At 44.5% G+C, this 23,072-nt stretch overlaps 2 protein-coding genes across 3 annotated transcripts in view; both read left to right on the top strand.

The window, feature by feature from the left end:
* LOC117589270 (G-box-binding factor) overlaps positions 1-21,620 on the top strand; it is a 23,178-nt gene extending 1,558 nt beyond the window's left edge. The window contains exons 2-7 of one of the 2 annotated variants that reach the window (XM_034281059.1): positions 3,687-3,691; positions 12,971-13,000; positions 14,230-14,235; positions 16,225-16,468; positions 19,977-20,344; positions 20,426-21,620. In XM_034281059.1, coding sequence (XP_034136950.1) covers positions 16,253-16,468; positions 19,977-20,344; positions 20,426-21,428 — 1,587 coding nt within the window. In that variant the 5' untranslated portion in view covers positions 3,687-3,691; positions 12,971-13,000; positions 14,230-14,235; positions 16,225-16,252 and the 3' untranslated portion in view covers positions 21,429-21,620. Of the gene's footprint in view, positions 1-1,302; positions 1,318-3,686; positions 3,692-4,750; positions 4,755-12,970; positions 13,001-14,229; positions 14,236-16,224; positions 16,469-19,976; positions 20,345-20,425 lie in introns of those variants that run through there. The other variant, XM_034281060.1, reaches the window with a different exon arrangement.
* Positions 19,784-22,795, top strand: LOC117589273 (eukaryotic translation initiation factor 4E1). The gene is made up of 4 exons (XM_034281064.1): positions 19,784-19,793; positions 21,796-22,164; positions 22,239-22,426; positions 22,509-22,795. Exons 2-4 carry the CDS (start codon positions 21,836-21,838, stop codon positions 22,667-22,669), a joined length of 678 nt encoding a protein of 225 aa, XP_034136955.1. The 5' UTR covers positions 19,784-19,793; positions 21,796-21,835; the 3' UTR covers positions 22,670-22,795.
* The last annotated feature ends 277 nt before the right edge of the window (positions 22,796-23,072 follow it).

Below are 23,072 nucleotides of genomic sequence, written 5' to 3'. Positions count from 1 at the left end.
CCACTAAGCGAGAGAACCTTGTATGTAGCTCGCCACGCAGTAGGAGTGAGTCTTTTTTCTGTTTATTTCTATCCTATTTCCGCGCGCAAGCGTCCCCCCCCCCCCCCCCCCCCCTTCCACTTGTCATGTTGCCTTGGAGAGAGAAAAAAGTTTAGTTTCCTTTTTCGGAGCAACTGGATATTTATGTCATTGTATGTATTTATGTTGTTGTTGTTGTTGTTTGTCACGTAGCCTTGACAGCCGCCGCCTCTCTGGGGGGCACCTCTTCACTCCCCCCTTGCTGTCCTGTACAGATCTCCTTTTTGGTGTGACCATTCCATGACAACAGTTTTTTCGTTTCACATTTATTTAAGGTCACTTAATGATTTATTTGCGAAAAAGTGTGTTGGTTGCATGTGTGTGCGTGAGTGTGTATGTACGTGTGGGCTTTCAGGGGAGATGCATGAATATGTGCATACTTATGTGTGTACATATGTACATATTTTTGTGATGGAGAGGTGAAATATGTAACAGTTATTAAGTGTTTCAATTAAGTGCAAACAATGAAGAAGAGGAGAGGGTGAAGACGTACAAATGTACAAGTTTTCAATCCATCCGTGGTTTAGAGTAATCTCTAGGTCAAATTATTGTTTTCTTTGTATGCTTTCCGTTGTTTCTTGTACAACTGTTCGAACATTCGCCTCCTCAACAGTTTATAAATTCCATCCACCTTTGACCTTCTGAAGTACCAATCAAAATACTTCGAATTGTTGAAAATTCGAAAATAAACAATCAAAACTTTTTGTTTAACGAAAACTTCCAGCAAGGTCTAGGAGGTCTCTATTATGAGGCCTAAACTGTAATTAGCCAAAGAATTGTTTCTCCATATACGAATACATGTAAATACATACAAACGGTTAGGCCCAAAAGCATTCATTAGGGCGTATCAAAAAAAACCGAATGCGTGCAAAGGTTAGGCCAAATTTAAATGATTGTTAAAAGAAGAGGGGGGACCTGGAAGCAGAGGGACGTGCTTTGAAAAGGAAGGGGGTGGGGACAGCCTTCCAATTCAATTTTGCAATGGCTTTTCTCCATGGCAACCACGAAAGACAATCAAACAATCAACAAGTTTATGGCCTTTTGTCTTGTGTCTTGTGGCCAAATGCAAAAGCTCTTACTGGCCATCGGATACCCGCCCGAGTGGCGTCCCCCTCCTTCCCTCTCAAATTCCCCCCGGTTGCAAGCCTCATTACGAAATGTCGCCAAGATTTTGCGGCTTTAATAGACGCCGATAAATCGTAATGAGAAAAAGTAGCAGCAGCAACAGCAGCCACTGCAGTTTATTATTATTATTATTTTTATTTTCTTTATTTTTCTTTATGATTGTCACTTGATATTGTCGCTTGCTCGATGCTTTGTTGCCTGTTGCTTGTGGTGGCCTCTTGGCCACGCTTGAATGGTCTCTGGCTCTGGCTCTGCTGCTGCTGCCTCCCGCTCTGCTCCTCGCTCTGTTGTGGCTTCGTTGTCGCATAATTTGAATTTTTCTAACGCAGCTGCCGCTTGTGGCAGCTTTCCCCGTAGCGGCTCTTGCAGTTGGTTGTGTGGCAGGCTACCCCTGGGGGTGTAGGAGTCTTGTTGCATGCACCATCCTCCCAGGGAGGAGAGTTCATTGCATTGGCTTTTTACTTTCAATTGTGGTATGGAAAACCAAAGGAAAACAACAACAAACCGCAGTCGAAGTTCGCGTTGCGTGTTGACAGCTGTTGCAACCGCTGTCTCTAGTTGTGGCACGATGCAGGCGTGAATAGAAGTCAAATTCAGATGACCTTACGTTCACGAAAGGAGGGGAAGGGGATGATTATCCAACATCTCTCTGGTTGCCATAAAGTAGTAGTAGGAATTGCCAATTCGCTGGGAATCGATTGAACTCCAAAGAGATGCTCCTCATCTCTGGCTTTAGTTTGTTTTGTATCTTAGCCTTGGGTCTTGGCCCTTTCTTTGCCTTTGCCTCCCTTCCTCGCACGCCCCTATTATATCATCATCTTTGGCTGTCATTTGGTGACTCCATTTACCCTAAAGATTGTCATATCAGCCAAAATGGTACACAGAAATGTCTTCATTTAAAGAAATTATAAGACCATGACCGAACCACTGTGGGTGCTACTTGTATTAGCCATCATTTAGTATTTGTCGCTCTGTCTAATCGACGGCATTTATTACTAATTGAAGGGTGATTTCACAGCATAATAAGGTGGAACGATACCAAAATAAATGATGGAACACGATTTTAGTTCTGTTTGCTTTTCTGCTTAAAAGGAAACCTCCTCCTGGAATGAACTTTTAGTTCACATATGTACATACATTTCACACTTTATGCAAATTTTCACTCACACTCAGATATATTTACTGCTGGAGGGAATTTTCCGCAGATGAAAAACACTTTGTTAGAAATCCCCTGGCTATGGCATCATCATCTTCATCACAGCCATCATTTCTGCAATTTACATATACGTATGTACATATGTATGTATGTATGGATGGATGGATGGATGGACTCTATAGGGAGAGCACTCTCCCGTCCATTCATTCCATCTGCTCTTCAATCGTCAATGCGATGAAGAGTCCAAAAGGCGGAAGGGGCCACTGAGAAGTGCAGACGCCACTTTGGCCCCAGGTTGCAACGAAATATTACAGAAATGAAGAAAAAAATGGATTATGAAAAGGGGAGACATGAAATACTCTGACAGATGATTGCTGGAAGTTTAAATTAATCATAGATGGAAAGAGCAGACACTTTTGCTCCATTTATTCTTCGAGATAACCGGACAGTCGAAAGACAACTCCCAAGTTGGCCTCATCCCGAATCCCGGGAAGCGTGTGTGGAAAACTAATGTTTCTGTTGATTTTTGTGCACTTGTGGCGGGCACACACCGAACGCATGGGAAGGGAGTTGATTGCCCCTGCACAATCCTGTCGCCCGCAAGACAGCTCCCACTTATGCACATATAAATCCCCAAAAGAGAGACAGAGAGAGAGAGAAATAAGTGTGATATTTATTTATAGCCAACTCGTGCAAAAAAGAAGATATAAGATAGATAAATGCGCCAAGAAATGGGTTAACTTTGTGGCTTGTAAATGTTTTATTCATACTTTATTCATGTACATATGCATGTATGTATGTATGTATGTAGGTATGTACATATCCCCCTCCAAGTGCTCATGTAGAAGATGCAATGAATGAAAAGTGCATTCGCATTAAATCGAATCCCAAATAAAAAGAAGGAATCATAATAATAAATTAATGTTCGTTATTTTTTTATACCCGGTACTCGAAGTGTGATTTTTCGTCGAAACAATGTGAGTAATTTTCTAACGATTGAATAACCGTAAGATATTTTCTAAGATATTTTAAGCGGAGCTTCGTGTCGTGTCTGTGGTCTGTTGTCTGTTGTCTGTGGCATCATTTTTTGTTTTTGGCCACATTCCATTGTGACTCGTGGCTCTGGCTCTGGCTCTCTACTTGGCCAATACTCGAAGCCAGCGACTAACAACGTGAATGATGGACTGAAACGACTGATTGACTGACTGACAGAGTGGCTGATTGACTGATTGACTGACTCGCTCGTTGCAGAGCATTTTGCATTTTGCGTTTTGCGTTTTGGCTTGATCGTGAAATCTTCTTTCATCGAGCGGCTGGCATCTGGCGTCTGGCCTCTCATTAGCCAGCATTTTCCCAAGCCGGAAACTATTTGGCCATAATATTTGGTCATCTTACCATCTCTTACTCTCTCTCTCTCTTCCCCTCTTTTTCCGCCTGCTTCTCTCTTTCTCTCTTTCTGATTGACACATTGATATAAATTGCGTCCACTGGATGGAGGACTGTGGGGCTCCAGCCCCCAGATTGGTTTTCCCCTTGATTTGGTCAGCTTTTATTTGCGTTTAGGCCTCTTGGCCAAGTCAGGGAGAGTAGGAGGCTGAGCAAAGTGGTTTAGTCATACAATTTGCTTTGGCCATCGAAAGACTTGCCATCACTGGCCATCAAAGGGGGGCACTTTGACGAAATGATGGAGTTGGCCAGTGCCTCACTAGCAAAGAGGAGCCATAAAACTGTTTTGGAAAATTGTGAAAACTCTGGCGGAGGAGAGGAGGGAGGGAAGCAGCACTTTAATACATTTTGCATTTAATTCGTTTTCATTTATAACTCAATTCATCAAAAGAGGATCATAAATTCCGTGTTAATAATTTACAAATTTTTCAACGATTTTCTATTATATTCCTGATTTTTCGCACTTCCCACTAGCGTAAAGCTATAACATTATTTTGTTTAAATTTTCGGAAAAGATATGAATCTATTTGTAGTTGTTTATTTGAAGAAAAAAATGGGAAAATTGATGGGAATTGATGGATCCATAGGCTACAGTGACGGCTCGCATAGTATACACTTGTGGCTACACTGGTGGCAAAGAAGGATTTACCACCATGGAAAACCAGGTAGAAGGAAGATTAAGCTTCGAGCTCTGCTCTGCATCTAAGATGGGATAGAAAACTAATAAGTGCCACACTGCTGGTGAAGAAAAGGTGCACATTGGTTAAGAGCTAGCACACTGCTTGAATGAATATTGTGCACACCTGTAGAATCATTACGGAATTCTTTAGTTACACTGGTGTCGCAAATAAAAGGACTACAGTGCTCAAGCGTGAAGCTGCTAGACCATGAAAATAATTTTCTATATAAAAAAAGCAAGTGGTGGGAAGAGAGAGGGAGTGGAAGACAAGTTCTCTGCTGCTCCCCCTCATTCTGCACTCTTTCCGTTTGCATTTCGGATGATGTTGGGAATGGGTTGGTTCGGGAAGGGTGGGAGGGGGTGGGGTGGGGTGGGGTGCGTTCATCAAGTGTAAAACAATAACAACGAAAACGAGAAGCAGAAACAGAAACAGCAACAAAACGCTCAGCAGAGCAGCAAATTTCGAAAAAGGCGGAATTGCGCCGATAACAGAAAAGCAGCCACAACAAAAACAGCAACAATAATATGAGCAACAACAACAATAAAGTAAACCGAAATTAAAGTAAAACATCGACGAACAAAATTTGTAGAAGAGGAGGGAGAAGAGACAAAGAGAAAAAGAGCCCCCGAAAAGCCGCAGTGAACGCGTTTCGCTGCGTTTGGTCCGCGGCGTTCCCCTCCAGCGACCACCCCCATAGGCAGCGACTGCGAATGCTAAGCGTTGCGCATGCATACCTGTTGCCCATACCTCTGTCTCTGTCTCTCCTTCACTCTCTTGTACCCTTCCGCTGCTTGTCAACTGTTTTTTTGTACAGCGAATTAAAAAGGGAGTTTACGAAGCTTCAAGCTGGCGGAAATAATAAATTCTAAACTCGACAACAAATACAAGCAAGAGTGGAAAATAGAGCTTTGAGGGTCGAGTAGGAGATACCCTGTCTCTTCTGAAGCTTTCCATTGCAAGGTGGCGCCGATGTGTAACGATGATATGAATAGTCGTAATACAAAGTCGTGACAAAAAAAGAGACCCTCTACAAAAACAACGCACTTCGGCGTTCTTTCCTCATTTGTTTCAGTTTTCTTCTTTTGGGTATCATTCTTCTACTCCCATTACACATGTTAAAATGCTGGAAGACACCATAAATGACGGTGTACTCTCCCTGCTGCTCTCTCCCCCATCTACTGCGCTCTCACCCTCTTTCTTTCCTTGTGCATTTTCCTTATTTCTTTTTGGTGAAACTTGCTTGTGTTTTTTTTGTTGCTCACATAACTCTTTTCGTTATAAAAATGATTTATATTTTATCTAGATTTGATTTTTGTTGCTGTTGATTTTTTTCACTGTCTGGGTTCGGGGGCTCGGGGCTTAACTCGTACGAGGATCTGAAGCGTAACAACTACATAAATTAACAACGTTTAGGCCAAAAAGCTTTTGAAAATTGTGGCTAGGCAAGAGCGAGATAGATACCACAGTGGGCAAGAGAGAGGGAGAGGGGGCGAAGGTGGGGAGAAGCTCAAGTTGTGTGTTGACTGAAAAAGATTGCAGCGTGTGAAAACCATTCTTAAGAACTTCTAAAAAGGCAGGTAAAGAACAACTTGAAGCGGAAATGCCTAATTTTCATTCCCTCTTAAAGTTTTTCGCCCACGCTATGGCTTCAAGGGGAAATTTTTCGCAATTTTCATTTCTCATTTCTCGCATTTGCAAATACTCGAAAACAAATTTGAAGGCTTAAAAATCGTTCAGTTTTCAGTTTGTGGCAAGAAGAGAAACAGAAAACGGAAAACAGGCAACAATTAGGGTCAACAGAAGAGCTTATAAAGGTCAAGGGACAATGGGTGGATACCAGAATTGGAGCATGAGGGAGTGGCATTGAGTGGGAGGATGAAAAATGACACAGGATACGGAAGATCGCCCTCTCCCTCGGCAGTCGAGGCTGCAAAAACACACAGCAGCCAGGGATAGAGAGCGACGTAGAGACGGAGCGGGGGTTAGAAGAACAATAGAAAGAGAAGACAGAGAGAAACATTGAAATAATGATAGCCCCGGGATATCTAGAGGGGCTGCTGCTGGATGGATGCTGTGGCTCAAATCAAAATACGGCCAAACAATGCGAAAGGCAAAACAATGAGGCAGCAGCAACAGCAACAGCAACAGAGTAGGCGACGGGGAGGTTGTGTGCCCCACAATGCATGCGGCATGCCCCCAGCCCACACCAGACCATTAATGAAAATGGCCAACAGAGCAGCCAGGAAAATGCACAGGAAAAACAGACCGAGAGAGAGAGAGAGAAGGAGAAGGAGGAGAGCCAAATAGATGGAGAGACCTGCCCGCATTGTTTTCATTTGCTTCGTTTTCGCATGCTTAATTATGGCCATTGACATGCAACGTGTTGCACTAGTCGTCACCAGAGCCTGCAGCAGAGAGACACAGACACCACTACATAAATACACCGATGCACACAGCGGGGAGCTGTATCTATGAGATGCACAAACTAATAAGCAAAACTTGGCAGCGGATGCTGACGCTGGAAGTACGAGTGTGCCGCCGCTCTAGGCCCTATTCTCGTATCAAATTAATCATTCCGTATCACATTTCGCCAGCTCTAGTGGCAGCAGCAAAGGGGGAGGGGATCGGGTAGAGCGTGGGGCACGTAACGTAGTAGTTATTTCGTACATTTATAGCTCGTATTTCCCCACTTTGCTGCATGGAATTTATGGTATGCTTCTGCGACGAGTAACTTTTTCGGCTGCGACATAAATTACACACAATTTGCATTTGTAGCTGTGCGGAAGAGAGAGGAGAAGGGAGCGAGCGAGAGGGACGGAGAGAGCTCTTTAAATTTAGTTTTTTGCAACTCTGTCCCTTTCCGTGGCACACATAAATCAGCTGCCACATGCCCCCTGCACAATATTTTAATTGCCGCTTCTGCTGCTTCTACTCCAAATGTATCTGTATCTCCGAACGAGTATCTGCTGCTGCTGTGGCTGAAAAGTATCTCATGAATTGAGTTGCAAAACAACAAGTGTATCCGTGCATCCGTGTATCTAGTGCTCTTCTAGTGCAGACTTTCACTGAGATTCTTGCGTGGAAAAGTTTTAGTTCTACCACACTCGCGGAGAGGAGAGCAAGAGGTATTTCTAGAATGTGGGAATGAAAGCTTTGTGGATGGAGAAAAGATGCCTATTGGATGCCAATGAAGAGGAATGATGAGGAACCCTCTTGAAGATGCTATCCAGCAATCTATTCTTTTATTCAATCCCCTAATCCAGTCCACAATCGCAATCAGCTGCACTTCCTGTGTGTTCCTGTAGTACTCCAACACGAACAAATTCATTAATATTCTGGTGTGGTTCTGCTGTTGGCCAGAATTAAAGCGCTAATGAGCCCGTCGCATGCCACAGAGGCTGCCACAGACGCATTCGTTCCACACATAAAATGTAAATTGAAAAATATTAAAATTAACAAACAAATTCCTGACCTCTACGCCTCTCCTCTCTGGATTCCCATTGAATGTCTGCGTGGAGAGGCAATTAAACGGAGAGGCAATTAGCCAATTAGCCAATTAGTCAATGGGTCATCAGGCGACAGCCCCAAAGAGACCCAGAAGCTGGCCAAGAGCGAGCGAGCGAGTGGGCCACCAGCAAGCAGCAGCAGCAGCAGCAGCGGCCGCGGCCGCGGCAGCAACAACTTCCGTTAGAATCAAAAACATATTTCAGTTTTTCCCCCTGCCTACCCCCTGCCTTTGCTGCAGTGAGCGGCGTGCAAATTGCTGTCCCAATTTTTCAAGCATAAAAAAGAGTCGTGGAGCAACAGAGACAGGCTGTAAAGTTGGACACGGCTAGAGAGGGATAGATAGATATGGATGGAAAGAGGTAGGAGGAGGACGGAGTGTCCAATGGAATCGCTTAAAAAAAAACACTTCCAAGATGTTTACAATACATTTTTTGCAATCGGCAAAGCAACAACGAAAATCCAAGCGAAACGACACATAAAAAAGAATTATTATGTAATATGTTTTTCTTGTTGTTTTTCTTCTCCTTCTTATGCATAATATATCTTGGTTTTGCTATCATTATGTTATTTTGGTTGGAAAGTCATCAGGCGGCCTTTATGGACAGATTAAGGGAGTGCTGCGGTTCGGACCGCGTCGGGTCTTGAAAGTCTTACATTAAAGGTGTGTGTTTCGGAGTAGGAATGCGCAGTAGATGGATAAACGTATACCCGAAGATAGAAATCCTATTAGAGGGGGAATTTCGGTTCTTACGATTTGGATCTTGCGGTTGATTGCTTTTTTTTTGTTAGCAAAAACTGTAATTGGATTTATTTTGGAGTTTTCAGGTTAAGCGGAGATACCTTTAAGATCTCGTATTTTTTTCTCACGTCTGAGCAAATCATATTTGAATGTTTTCACCTGTATAACAACCCCCCATTCGAAACACATTCACCTGCCTCCTACAATAATCGTATATCATAGGATCCATCTGTTCCACTCCGTTGAGATTTTCGTCTGGTTTAAATCGCTTTTCTCACCTTTTTCGGTATCCGAATGAACTCTGATTTGATTTGCGATTTAGTGCATTGAACCCCGCTGAAACTCTGCCAAAAAGGAGTGAATTCTGACCAAAATAGAGACAATGTAAAAGCCATATACATATAATACGTAATCCGCTCCCAGCGGATCGCGTGTTTGGATAAATCATGGGTAAAAAGTGTCCGATCTACGTGAACTTTACGTGAAGCTTTAAGTCGAAAAATGGATGAATCTCATGCAAATGAATATCATTTGGTGAAGAGCGCGCAAATGTGTCTCCCACTCCCCCCTTATACCAGTCCCCACTTTGTGTGAATGACCTTGAAGCTAATGTAATGGAATGGACTAGAAATCCTCGACATTCTGTAGCTCCACTGCAAAAGACAGAGGCAGAGAGGCGAAAAACGGGAGAGAAGTTTGTTCTTCAATTAAATTGCATTTTCAGGAGCGTTGGAGTGGGGGAAATTCCTGTGGCAGCCGCGAAATTGATGTTGCCCCATCGCATCACCCTCTCGCACTGAATTATGAGGCAGCCTCAAGCGGCGCATAAATAAAATGGTTCCCAAACCGAAACGAAGCCCAAAAAAGAACAATAAAAATTAAGATGGAACCAATGATACCCTACCTTCTGCACAGGTTCGATTGTGCCCATTCGATTTTGATTGCATTTAAGAATAAACACAATGAATACTTCGGGGACATGTGTACCTTGAGCACCAATAAAATCATTCTCTGCATTGCCAAATACTTGATCCAAACCATGATACCCGTCCTCCCCCCTCCGTAAGGGTATTCCAAAGAACAGAAGAACTGAATCGAAGACGAACAAAAGTCGTGTCTGAAATCTTGGCTCGAAGCTCGCGAAGTCGACGGAGGAGCTTGTGCACCCTCATCTGGTATGCGGAGGGCGTCCCCATACCTCTGCCCCCATGCACTCCCCCTGAAGCCCCGTGCCCTGACAGAGCAGAGCAGAACAGAGCAGCGGTAAAATAACTGCTGCAGCACGAGTGTCGTAGAAGGGAACGAAGGGAACTGACGAACGTCGAACGTCGAACCTATTTGTAGTTATCAGAAAATTAAAAAGAACGTGCCACCAGGCGGCAGTGGCTGTGGTGAAGGCTGTCATGGAGGGGTGTGGAGACAGACATGGGGAACGGTCGTGCAAATGCCTATAACTGTGAATAATTCTCTGCCGTTTGCCGCTAGGTGCTGAGTGGATTATTCAATTGGTGAGCAGAAAAGCAAACGCCACCAAGTACTCCATTCTACCCACAAAGTAAAGTAGAATTCGAGGGGGGAGAGTTCAGGGAATAGGCAGAGTCAGCGTTATTGATCATTTCAAATGTTAAAAGTAGTGCTACATGTCCGTCTCCGGAATTATAGGATTACTGTCACGTGGGAGTTCCAATAGCGAGCTAACAGAATAAATGGTGAAGCTAAAGCATTGCCTCTTCCTTCACTAAGATAATAACTGCATTACATCCCCTTAAAAAGTCTCCTCAAAATCAGCATCTACCACGAAAAACAGATTTAAATCCCGGTCTAACTATTGCATTTAGAAAGTGAAAAGAATTCTCTTTGACCATAAAGTATGCAGAGACCCAAAAATGGGTGGGTACTAACGTGGCTCAAAACATTTGACGCTGACGTAATAAAGCACAGAGTCGAGAAACTGAAACTGCAATAAGGAAGGGAATGTAATTACCCTGCCACTGCCACTGAATGCCCTTCCTTCTTCTTCCCGACAGGTAGAGCAACAGAACGTGGGCTTTATTCTGTTCTGTGAGTTCTGGCCAGACCCAAAGCATTCTCTTGCCCGTTGCCCCGTCCGTTCGTACGTTCGTACGTTCGTTCACAATTTTCCTGTTCCGCTCTTTGCTCACTTTTCCGCCTTTCGTCTTTCTGTCGCTTTGCATTTCCGTTCTCTGCCATGGGAGGGATCCACAGCCGATTCCCATCTGCCTCGCTCTGGTCAGCGAAGGCCAATGGCTTATTGGAATAATATTATAGAGGGAACGGAAAAGGTCTTTAAACTACAGGTTACACCAGTCTACACCAGGCTAGAGGAGGTCAGTGGCTAGAGGAGAACCTAGCCAATACCGAAAAACTTTTGATCAAATGGCACAGGTCAATGAGCGTTGAATCGTTTTCACGCCTCAATCAAGTGATGAAAATTGAATTCTGCTTCCAAAAAGAGATTGAAACAACATCTCGAATCGCGCAATTCTCTGGCCAAAAGCCACTTGAAAGCCACAACTTGGCCAAAAGGAACAGTGTCTGAAGCAGTCATTCAGTCAGCCAGTCAGTTCAGTCACTCACTCAGTCTGGCATCCAGTGCTTTGGGCTGTTTTGGAGCTTGGTGGTCGGTCGGGTCCGTTCATTAGAACGGACTTTGTGGCGTTCAGTGCTTCTAATCGAATCGACGGCATGGTCCAATCCCTTTGCCTGATTTCTTTCTTCCTCTCTCTCGACACTCTCAAGTGTCCGCAAATTCAGCTGTAACTTTCCTGTAAGACACTTTATGTGCCCCAAGGGGAGCGGCGCTGTCCCAGCATTGCCAGCCAACATTGAATATGTAGAGCGACACAAAATGTATCTGCAGATTAAAGATTTCTGAAGAGATCTTTATCCATAAAAATAGCCTTAGTATTCTTAGAGAAATACGAAAAGAATCTACAATTCTTTAACAATATGAAAAAACATAAAAAGCTAATGGAAATCTTAGTAAGTTGCCAGTTACTACGAGGTTCTTCCTCTGAAAATGTCCCCAAATTCCAAACTAAATCCGGAATCAAATAGTTTTTATTTTTCCTTCAACTGAAATTTCTGGTTTTTTTTTTCATGCCCCCAAATGACTCCAAAGATCAAACAATTGAAATATATTGTGCGTAAAGGGGTACCACAAACAATGGAAGGCGTGCCAGCACACACACACACACACACACAAACACACAAGGGGCTGAGTGGTGGGGCCCAACAACAGGCACAACAGACAATGAGGAAGTGTAACAATGAGGGCCTAAAGGGCCGCGGTCAGGCCCCATTAGAGGTCCATTTGAAATTCATTTAGCCCGAAGTCCCTCCTCTTCCCCTGACTGTACTTCATACGCTACCCTTTCTATCTCTTTCCCGCTCTTTCGCTTCAGTACCACCACGGGAATGGCTTAAACCGAAAATCAGTTTACACAACAAACAAAACAGCAGCCACAGGTCTCTTCTTCTGCCGCGATTGCTGTCGCGTCGATTGTGGTTCAACTGTCGGTTGCGATTGTCGTCGTAATGGTGGGAAGGGGGAATATAGGTAGGGGAGGCATAGGTAATCAGTCGCCCAAGCCCAAGCTTGAAGGTCAAATATGTTGACAGACATCCATCCACGTCCACATCCTCCATCTTCCGCTGCAAAGCTCCGTCCCCGTCCCCATCTTCAATCATTGGCAACAATTTAATGGCATGGCCTTTGCTTTTTGTATCAAAAACAGTTCCAGTTGACGGAACACGATGCAAACGACACGCAACATTCAAATGTAGAGGAGAGAGAGGAGAGGAAATCCGAAATAAAGTTTTATTGTGTGTGGAAATTAACCCAATTTCCGTGCCACAGAGTGACAACAAATATTCAGAAACTAAGGAAAGAGAAGATTCCTAAGCCACAAAGCCATAAGCCATAATAATAAACAGCAATCCGGCATCAGATCTTTTGGGCAGTGCGAAAAGCAAAGCACAAATTCGAACATTTGGTCATTGTTTTGTGTTACTGGTGGTTTTGCCAAGTAGGAAAGTCGTGCCAAATGCAGATCTGCAGATCTTTACCTATTATCCAAATGACAATTATCATCGCTCCCTCCGCCCCGACCCCACTGTTCCCGTCCCCGTAGTGCCAACGAAGATGACGATAATGATGGAGCGAAATCCAATGCCACTACGAAGTACTGTTCGAGCTTCCCAGACCGAGAGCATAACAAATGCAGCAGCCACAGCGGCGGAGACAGCAAAGCGCCACAAATTGTTGAACAAATCTATGCAATTTGTACCCTGAATGAATGAATGAATGAATGAACTGTCCCTGTGCTCTCTCCCCTGCGCTGTCTTCATTACAGTTTTCCTCTCCTCGTTATAAATGGCATAAGACACATTTTTCAAGCTTTTCTTTCTGTCTTTGCGTCTTTGCCTTCGAATTTCGCCTCCATGCCGCGCTCACAAAAGGAAGTTTACATTTTTGAGTGTGTGTCCAAAAGAGCCCAAAGTGTGTGACCAAAGAGTGGATAATGCATACAAACTTCAGCTCAAAGACCTTATTCGAGTTAGTCGCACACTTTGGGGGCCCTTGGAGTGTGAATAGTTTTGGATTTTGAGATGAAATTAGTTGCATTTTTGCAAGCTCTCAACAGCTGAACAGAATGGAAAGTAGCTCGAACTTTAGTGGACTTCGAATGAGTGACATCGTTGAACAAAAATGAATGTGTAAAATCTGTAAAGAGAATGCGGGGAGTATTCCCAGCGATGCATGAAATGCCATTTGACCCCCCACACAACACTCCTTCACAGAGCCTCCGATAATGCACTGCCTCTCTCGCTGGTTTTGGTTCTGGCACACAAAACAATTTAAATATCAAACAAGGGACACAACGACACACGCTGAGACAGCCAGACCTCGATACGAGTATACGGGCTGTTGTTGGTGGATGAAATTGTAATGGGAGACGAGAGGCAAGTTTTTCCTGTTGCCCGAGGCCTGGGAATCCGCCAGCTCTCTCTCTCTGCCACATGTGGAAACCCTTTTTAGCACACTTGTTGCATCCGCTGCTACCAGTGCCCCCGTACTCCTCACTTTGGTTGGAAATTACTGGAGCATGCAACTGTTTGTTGCTGTTTCCCAGTATTCTGCTGATTTGAAATGCAGATTCCTGCATCTTGTGGCTTTATTTCATTTCATTTGAATATAAATAGCCCTCATTTGATGAGGAAGGTAAGAGGAACGAATGGGTGTACTCTTTGACCTGGTGCTGTGCGCCTACAGTGCGTCTCAAAAGTATAACTAAAACGGGTTTATCCGAAAACGTAAGACCCAAAAAAGATTGGAGGGCAAGGAGAGATCTGGAAGAGTAGATAAATATTCCTGTATACTCTGGATTCTGAACACTACATTTGTATTTCTCCAAATGCGATTCAAATCTCATTTTGTTGGCATTCGAAAGACTTCGAACGATGCCTCGAAAGCAGTCCCAAGCCAAAAGCAAAATTCTTGGCTAGAATGAGGTCGTACTGCGTCTTCTCCTCGCCCGCTACGTATTTCTTTCTCTCCGTCTGCCTTTAGCGTTTGCTTGTCTGCGAATTTAAATTAGATTTGTTTTAGTTTGTAGAACCAGAACTACACACACACACTCCAGTGGAAGGAAGTTCCAGGGGGAATGCAAATTAGTTTTGAGTCAAGAATTTGCAGGGGAATGTGTGGTGTGGGAGATTATAGTCATACTCGTACGAGTGTGTGCTTCGAATGTATCTGCATCTAATTATGCCTTAAAAGAGTGTTTGGGAAATGGATTTCTGATTGCATGGGCGGAGAGAGAGCCCGATTATCTTCTGTCTTTTGTCTCGGAAGCTGAACTACTTTTCGTTACAGTCTTCCGTTTTACCCCAATTAAAACTTACAGAAATGCATTAAAACTATACGATAGTTGATTCGGTTTCTTCATTCTAATGCGAATTGAGAACAAGGAGAAGAAGATTCTCTGGGAAAATTCTCATATGCAAACTTATGAAAGAGAATGAAGTGCAAAGGGGCCTGACAGCATTTTTCCTGACTCGACGAGAATGGATTAATGAGAGTGTGTATTAAAGGTAGAACAAAAGAACGGTTCTGCCAATTTGTACATTATTCGTGAATTTCGCACATTTTTAAAATTGTTATTATCCGAAAATGCCCATTTGCTCACAGTTACTCTACCCTCCAACACCACTTTTCATCTACCGCTTGCTGCAGTGTCTCCCTCTGAACACCCCGCAAAATGTTGTTCGCACAGTTGTCTCTCTAAACTCGTATAAGCCAACAAATCCAATAAATCAAAACCAAACCAATTCCAAACAAAAAAACATTAATTAACAAGCGTAAAATTGTACCGAAATTGGAATATGACCACAAATTTGTCTGCACCACAAAAGGGGTGCGACAAACACGGGCAGGGGGGATCTGCTGCAGTGTTTGGCAGCTGTATAAACCGCAAATGATCATTTGGCTGTGCGGCAAACATTAAACAGATGCAGCAACAGAAACAACAACATTAAAAAATTTGATGAAAATTCATATTTTTGTGTGTTGGCTACTGCTGGAGAACTAGAGGGGCAGGGCGATGAGGGCGAGACAGAGACAGAGAGTGCAAGAGAGATGTTACATCAACATGGCCCGAGAGTAATGGAGATCTAAAAATTTCGATTGTTTTTTGGCCAAATTTCTCGTTCATATTTTCTGCACTAGTTTCTACCCTGTAAATAGAGTTCGTTCGCAGCAAATACGCACATGTGCGAGAGATGGAAATCACATTTGATTAGAGAATGGGTTTGGATTGCACAACACGCCTTTTGCCTCCTCTGCCTCCCTCGTTTTTTGTCAAATTTTCGAGTTGTGGGTCAAAGTCTTTGAAAAAATGATGTAAAAGAAAAAGTAAACCGCGACGGGACGGACACTTATAGCAGCTACGACTCTACGAATATAAAAGGCAAGTCATATGAAAATATGGACATGAGACATGGACGTAAACGAGTTTTTGGCCCCTCCTGCCCTGCTCTTAAGTATACCAGAAACTTATTTTTTGTATGTACAAAAAGTAAAGCGAAAACTAAAGCGAAAAACCTAAAAAACTAAAGAAAAACAAATTTAATAAAGCAAATAGAGAGGGAAAAAGAGGTGGCTAGGGGACTCGCACAGGGGAATCGTAAAAATAATTTTCTCTAATTAATTGTACAACTTTTGCTGTGTTTTAGTTGCTTTCCGCTTTTGGCGAAACATTCCGCCTGCATGGAAAAGCGTTGGAAAATGTGGTGGCACCACTGGACCTCCACCGAGTGGATGTCCAACACTTGGACAGCATTTTTCACATTACTTTTTTGTGTTTTTTTCTTCTTTTGTATTTTTGAACTAATTTAACGCGCATTTCTTATGCATTATTGAACGACGATGGCCATATAAATATTTGATGTATTTATTTGTGACAACATTTGCAGGATTCCAGCAGCAATAGCCACATCATGACGATGAGAGCTGCCGCACCCAGCTGCCACAGCAACAGCCACCAGAGCCAGATCTACCACAACCACTATGACTTGCAACAGCAGCCACAGCAGCAGCACAATCAGTCGCAACCGTCGCAACCGTCGCAACAGCAACAGCAAAACCATTCACTAAATGTCGAGGCTGTCATATTGCAGAATCAGGTGGATACATTGCATTGGCAATTGAAACAGGTGAGTGCTAGAATGAATAGAATGAGTGGGATTTGAGTGGCAAAACAATAACAAAAGACTCAAGACACAAACGTGACTTGTAGATACATATGTCTCCAGTATCTCTTGCATGTGGCATGCCCCCACCACACCCCAGCACACCCCATGCCTAACACCAACATCCTCCTGCTGCCATGCGGCGGACTACTGCTGTTCTCCACTCCACTCACCCCTCCCCTCCCCCTGTAATTTAGATTTCTTTTTTATTTAAATAGTTCTCACGCTTAATTTACAAGCGTATCCCATTCCCCTTCTGCTGAAGACTTATTTTGAGGCTTGTTATGGCATTTCCTTTCCATTCTATCTGCTGTTCTTCTCGGTTGTTTCCCTGCTTCTGTTTCCACATCCCCCCATGTACACTGTACACAGATATCCCCCCAACGCGATGGCAATTAGGCGGCGCGTCGGTAACATTCCGACAGTTGGACTGGACGCTGCCTAATTATATAGGCGACTCGCGGTGTGGCCCCCGTCCATCGCCAAGCTCTGCCACATCTTCTAGATTGCTTTTGGCTTTGTTCTGGTCATCCATGGTCATCACTTCATTGTCTTTTCTGGCCATTTCCTCTACAGAATTGCTGCATTAATTGTCCACTTCCTTCAAAAATATGAGAAGATGAAACCAAAACAAAGGTTGTTAATGGAGCTGCCCGTTGTCTCCTTCTCTGCTGGAGGGAGGCAGCTCCTTCGATGAATGTCTATAAATTGTTGCAAGTCCAAAGAACAATAAATGGACTGGCCATTCGGGAGAATGGGGAATTCCTCTTTGATTGAAATACAATTTATTAATGAATAATTAATGAAATTATGAAAGAAACGATCTTTCCTTTCTATGTTTACATGCTTACAGTACACAAAGTTCTATTGAATATTTGATTGAAGTTCGATTGAGTGAGTAGATCTCTTCGTAGATCGTAGCTAATATTAAGAATTGTGTGCAAACAGAATGTTTTCTTCTCCTATGGAATACTAATATATTGGCTAACGAATCAGCTTTATTATATTCCATAATGTTATTGAATGCGTATGTGTAACAGAAACACATAGAGACATTCCATTTTCGAGGCTTAAGAACGAACAAAGAACTGAAACTGATTGGAAGATGCCTGCTGTGACCCCGATCTTTGATTGGAACCAGCATTGCCCCAACGGTGGCCACCACTGAATGGGGTAACAGAAAACAGTAGAGTCACCTTTCAAGAAGAAAGAAGAAAGAAGAAAGATCACTTTCCACTGCGATCGTCATTTCCACTGACATCGACTTTTGCAAGTTTTCCCCCATTGCAGTGCTGGCCCACTTTTTCGAGGCTGAAAGCTGGTCTCATTTTGCCGCACTTTGAACTGGAGACATCCCCAATGGGATGGATGACCTTCAACGTGCAACTTGCGACGTGCATCGTGCAACACTTTCAATTCCCCGCTTGCGAAGCGGTTCTATGCAAACGCCTATGAGACCCCGGCGAATGTCCAGCTGTACAAAGATACAAGAGACACGAGAGATGCAACGATTCAAGAGCGAAAATTTACGCTTTCGTTTCGATTTAATGCGCTTTAAATGAGCCACACATGAGTCCGCGCTCCGCGCTCCATGCTCCATGCCCCATGCCACAGCCTTCAATGATTGAAGGTTGACGCCTCTTGGTGGATGGAAAGCTGATGGAAAATTGCAAGAAGAAAAACACAAGAGAAACACAAAAACAAAAACAAAAGCACAGAATGAAAATATGATATGAAAATATGAAATATTTTCCATGTGTACTTTGGTCAGTTTCTTGTTGATGGAAAAGTGGGTTAGAAGGAAGGAAAACAGCTCGAAGCTGCCTCCCGTGGGTGGGTACCCCCGATTGATTGATTGATGCACAGTCGATGGGTGGATAGAAAAACAAATTTGAATGCAATTTATGCCGAGCCATAGCCGTCTAATTGAATGGCCTAATGGATGGAAGTGGTGGTAGCACAGCAACACCACAGCCAGGAAGTGCGTTCAAATGGGAGGGGGGGGGGGCAGGGGAGTGGGTAACAATCTGTTGCTGCTGCTGCCAGACAGAGCGTAAATTGAATCTCCAATCGGAGGAGTCCAAGAGCTGAAAATGCATCTTCTAGTAGATGTTTTTTCTTTTATCGCTTTTATCACAGCTCCAATTGTTCGATGAGCGAAAAGAGAGGCAGCACTCCGAGTAGCCGCATTCGCATTCGCATTCACAGTACATTTTTGAATGAAATTAAACCATAAGTATAACCATAAGTAACAAAATCGAAATCACTCGCAAAGAGCCAACGAATTTCCACACATCATTTTCAAATAAATCTCAGACACACACGAAACGAAACCCCCACGAAATAATTCGTAATCCGCAAAACCAAAAAACTAAAGGAAAAACAGCAACAGCAACAGCAAAAGCAAAAGCTCCCGCTGACACGCACCGAGGAAAACTCTGTAAACGGAAAACGTCCAGTGGAAAAATTAGCAACAATTTCCAAACTGCAGTGCAAGAAATGCAGCAGAGGCAGTGGCTGTGGCAGCGACTGTCTGTGGCTGCGGCAGCCACTTACATAATCAGTGGCAAAGCCAGAGACCAGCCACATTTTTGGCATCGTGTGAAGACATGAAGCCCCTCTCCCCCGAGAGACACCCGAAAGCCTCACTCTTTATTTGGTTTTGATTTTGGTTTTTGGTTTTTGGCCAATTTTCAAATGGTTTTGGCGGTGGGCGTGTGCCAGGTGGATGAATGGATGGCAATCTTAACGCCTATTTGAGGTCTCTGCCAATTTGGCAAACGGCGACACGAATGGCATTTGATAATTAGACTGAATTTTGGCTCACAGCAGCAATAAGTTGATCAAATGAAGAGCACAGAAGACATTCCATCGGAATGGAGAAATGTTTCTGCTGGCCCACAGACCCACACACAGAGAGCGGCAGATGGAGAAGAAAGGCATGAAGTGGAGAAAGAGCAGCGTAGCAGAATGGAGAGCGATAACAAATCAAGTGAAAGTTTTTATAGGCTGATGATACGGCTGCTGCCGGTTGCCGGCTGCCGGCTGCCGGCTGCTGGTGCCATAGAAAAATCATACAAACAATTAACATAAATAACAAATTAAAGTCATTGTCGCTGAACGTCGTCGATCGTTGGTTCCATATGCATTTGGAAGAGTGTCAAAGCACTGACCCCACCAGGCACAGTGGGACGATGTCCAGGGATATGGACTCGATATGATTCCGAGAAAGCAGCAGAAGCTGAGGACAAGAATGGCAGAGAATGAGAATTGATACAGACACACGATAGAACTATCCGCACGCATCCTACCTCCTACCTTTCCTCTATCATTTTTCATCTTTTTCCGATCCATTCCTATAACCAATAACCTGTAACCCTTAACCCTTAACCCTTAACCCTTAACCGCTAAACCATAAAATCCTGTCCAGGATGATCCTCAAGAGAGATCCTCTCCCTTCTCCCGTTCGCAGACTGAAACCAATTGCGAGATGTACCGCGCTGTCATGGAGGAAGTGGCACGCTTCTTCGAGCGCTACCAGCAGCAGCTGCATCTGCAGCAAACCCACCGAAACGGGGAGCAGATCGCTCGCTCCAAGAGTCTGCACCATGTGCACGGAGTGGGACACGGCTCCAGTGGCTCCATTGGTTCCTCGCTGCAGAGCGAGCAGCGCGATGGCCTGCTCCTGCACGATGAGGATGAAGTATCCGCCTCGTATCTGCGCGCCAGGAGCAGCACCAATCTGATGCTCAACAAATCGATGCATGCGATGAACGAGGAGCACAACTACGAGGCGATTGCCCCGGCCGGCAGCTACAATGCCTTCAAGGATTTCACTTGGTAAGTGGATCTGATTAAGAGATTCAAATGAAGGTTCAATCCATTATAATCCCCCTCTTTGGCTCTCTTGCCGACGCTCAGGCGACGCTCTCCGAAGAAAACTGGAGGCTGCAAGGCCCGCCTGTCCGCCCCAGAGGTCGCCGAGGAGAAGCTCAACCAGGAGGCCTTCCGCCTGGCACGCACCATCAGGAATCTGCTGAACACTTCCGAGCAGCAGCCGGATCTCACGCAGCCTCGCCACTCCATGGCCTCCGTCTCCTCTCTGCCCAGCAACGCGAACGGGAACGGGAACGGAAACGGAAGCCACATGCCGCATCTCCATCGCCTGTGCAAAGCGAAGACCAGCTCCGTGATGACGCTCCTCCAGACGCCGCCGCGGCACAACTCCACAAGCATCATGAATGCCACCATGGAGGCTCCCTCTCCCTCCCTCTCGGCCACGATAGCTGGAAAATCGCATGCGGAGATGCTGTTCCTGCGAGCCAACACCATGCGAGACTCGCGGCTCTCGTTGCGCAGCTCCACCGATAGCTCTGTGCATTCCACCATCTCCTCGACGGCCTCCTCCGCCTCTTCAAAGTTCGAAACGGATGAGGATGCCAACAACAACAACACGAAGAACAGCAGCAAGAACAACTTGACCACAACCACCGCCAGCAGCACCGCAGCCACAGCCACAGCCACAGCCACAGCCATCAGCCACAACAAGAAACCACAGCCCACCAATGCAGTAGGAGGAGGAGGATCGAGTAGTACAGAGGATGAGAGCGGCTTTAGTTCCATTAGCTCCTTCCACGACGTTGGTTTGCCCCTGAGCTCTACTCTGATTGCAGGAGGAGCAATCAATCATGAAAGGCGTCTCTCCGTCTCCACAACAGACAGCCGCAACTCGACACTCAAGTCGGGGGCCCTGAATGTCTTAGGGGTTCCCCTCCAGCAGACTCAGACTCAGACTCAGACTTTGACTCAGAATCCACAGCAGAGCAGTCCGCAGCCCTCGAAGACGACGTACAGGAATGCAGGCCGCTATCAGCGCTTCTCCACCCTGTCGAATGAGGATGCAGCCGCTGTGCTGTGGGTCTGAAGGATCCCAGCCCCCATTTCAATATCATCATTGTGTGTAGTGTGTGCCTCTCTCGCTTAGATGTTAGGTTTATTCGTGGAGAAGACAACATTTGAGTTTCAATCAATGTTCAGGATGATGTATTCTTTATCTTATTAGAAAGGAAGAATCAATCGCATTTTTTACGTTAACATTTCATGTAAATTTCATTTCAATTAAGTTTGACAGTATTTATAAATAAAATATATGTATTATTTATGTATGTATCAGTGGATCAGCAGTCTGAGATTCTTGCCTCAACATCGCCTTGATGTTGATGTCACAGAAGCATGTTTTAACGTTATCATTTCGAATCATAGTTGTTTTAGTTTCCATAAATTTATTCACTCGAGTTTTGGTTTTGGTTAGAATTCTGTTCTGTGAAAAAGATGATGGCCAGTGCTCAAGTGCAAGCCGTAGTGGAGGAGGCTTCAAAGATGCAGCAGCAGGAGAAGCCAAAGGAACAGAATGATGACTCTGCTGGGGAGAAGGAAGAACACAGCGATGTCCCATCCCCAAGAACCGCGCGACATCCGTTGGAGAATGTGTGGACTCTGTGGTACTTGGAGAACGATCGCACCAAACACTGGAAGGACATGCTCAGTGAAGTCGCGAAGATCGACAGTGTGGAGACCTTCTGGAGCCTGTATTACACCATCAGGCCACCATCGGAACTGAAAGTGGGATGCGACTACTCCATGTTTAAGATGGGCATCAAGTAGGACACAGTCCATCATCCGTTTCCTCCATCTAAATGTGCCCTCTTTCGCCCTTGCCCCTTTCTTTCCCAAGGCCCATGTGGGAAGATGAGGCCAACAGCAGGGGAGGCCGCTGGCTGATTAGCGTCAACAAGAACTCCAAGGCGGAACTAGATCGCCTCTGGCTGGATATACTCCTCATGATGACGGCGCGCATCTTTGCCAACTCCGAGGAGATATGCGGTGCAGTGATCAATATTCGGGCCAAGAACAATAAGATCTGTGAGTGCCAGAAATCAGTTATAAATCTGTTTCCATGCATCCCCTAACGCTAGTGCTGCTCCTGCTCCTGCTCCTCTTCCAGCTCTTTGGACTGCCAATGGTAGCAACAAATTGGCAATTCTCGAGATTGGCCAGAAGCTAAAACTCTTCCTCCATCTGCAGTCGAACAATCTGCAGTACCAGCTCCACTCGGATGCCATGTGCAAGGCCAATTCGAGCGTCAAATCGATCTACACCGTTTGACAGAGGGAAAGGTATTGGATTGCCAGCCCTCGCAGATCTGTTTCGATGTATATGCCAAAATTGTTTGCGATATCAAATTTGAATTAAAATTTAAGCAAGAGAGAAACGCCATTTAGTTGTGTAAAATTATTGTTTTTGTTTAATTATGAAAATTAATATTTTGTTGTAAAATTTACTCAGTAAACATTCACAGCTTGTTGCAGTGTGTGTTGCAGTTTGTCGGGGTAATCAAAAACAGCCGAAATGTCTTCGAATCCATCATTCGATCGATGGATAGCAACTCGGATCTCGTTTGTGAATTCGATAATGCGATTTCTAGATTCCTAGACACAGGTCTACGATTGTGCAGGGAGGGACACGGACACGATATACAATTTACGATTACGGGTTATGGATTACATAT

The sequence above is a fragment of the Drosophila guanche genome, unplaced genomic scaffold, assembly GCF_900245975.1.
Source record: "Drosophila guanche unplaced genomic scaffold, DGUA_6, whole genome shotgun sequence".
Taxonomy (NCBI): Eukaryota; Metazoa; Arthropoda; class Insecta; order Diptera; family Drosophilidae; genus Drosophila; species Drosophila guanche.
This window is presented reverse-complemented; position numbering and strand designations above follow the sequence as displayed.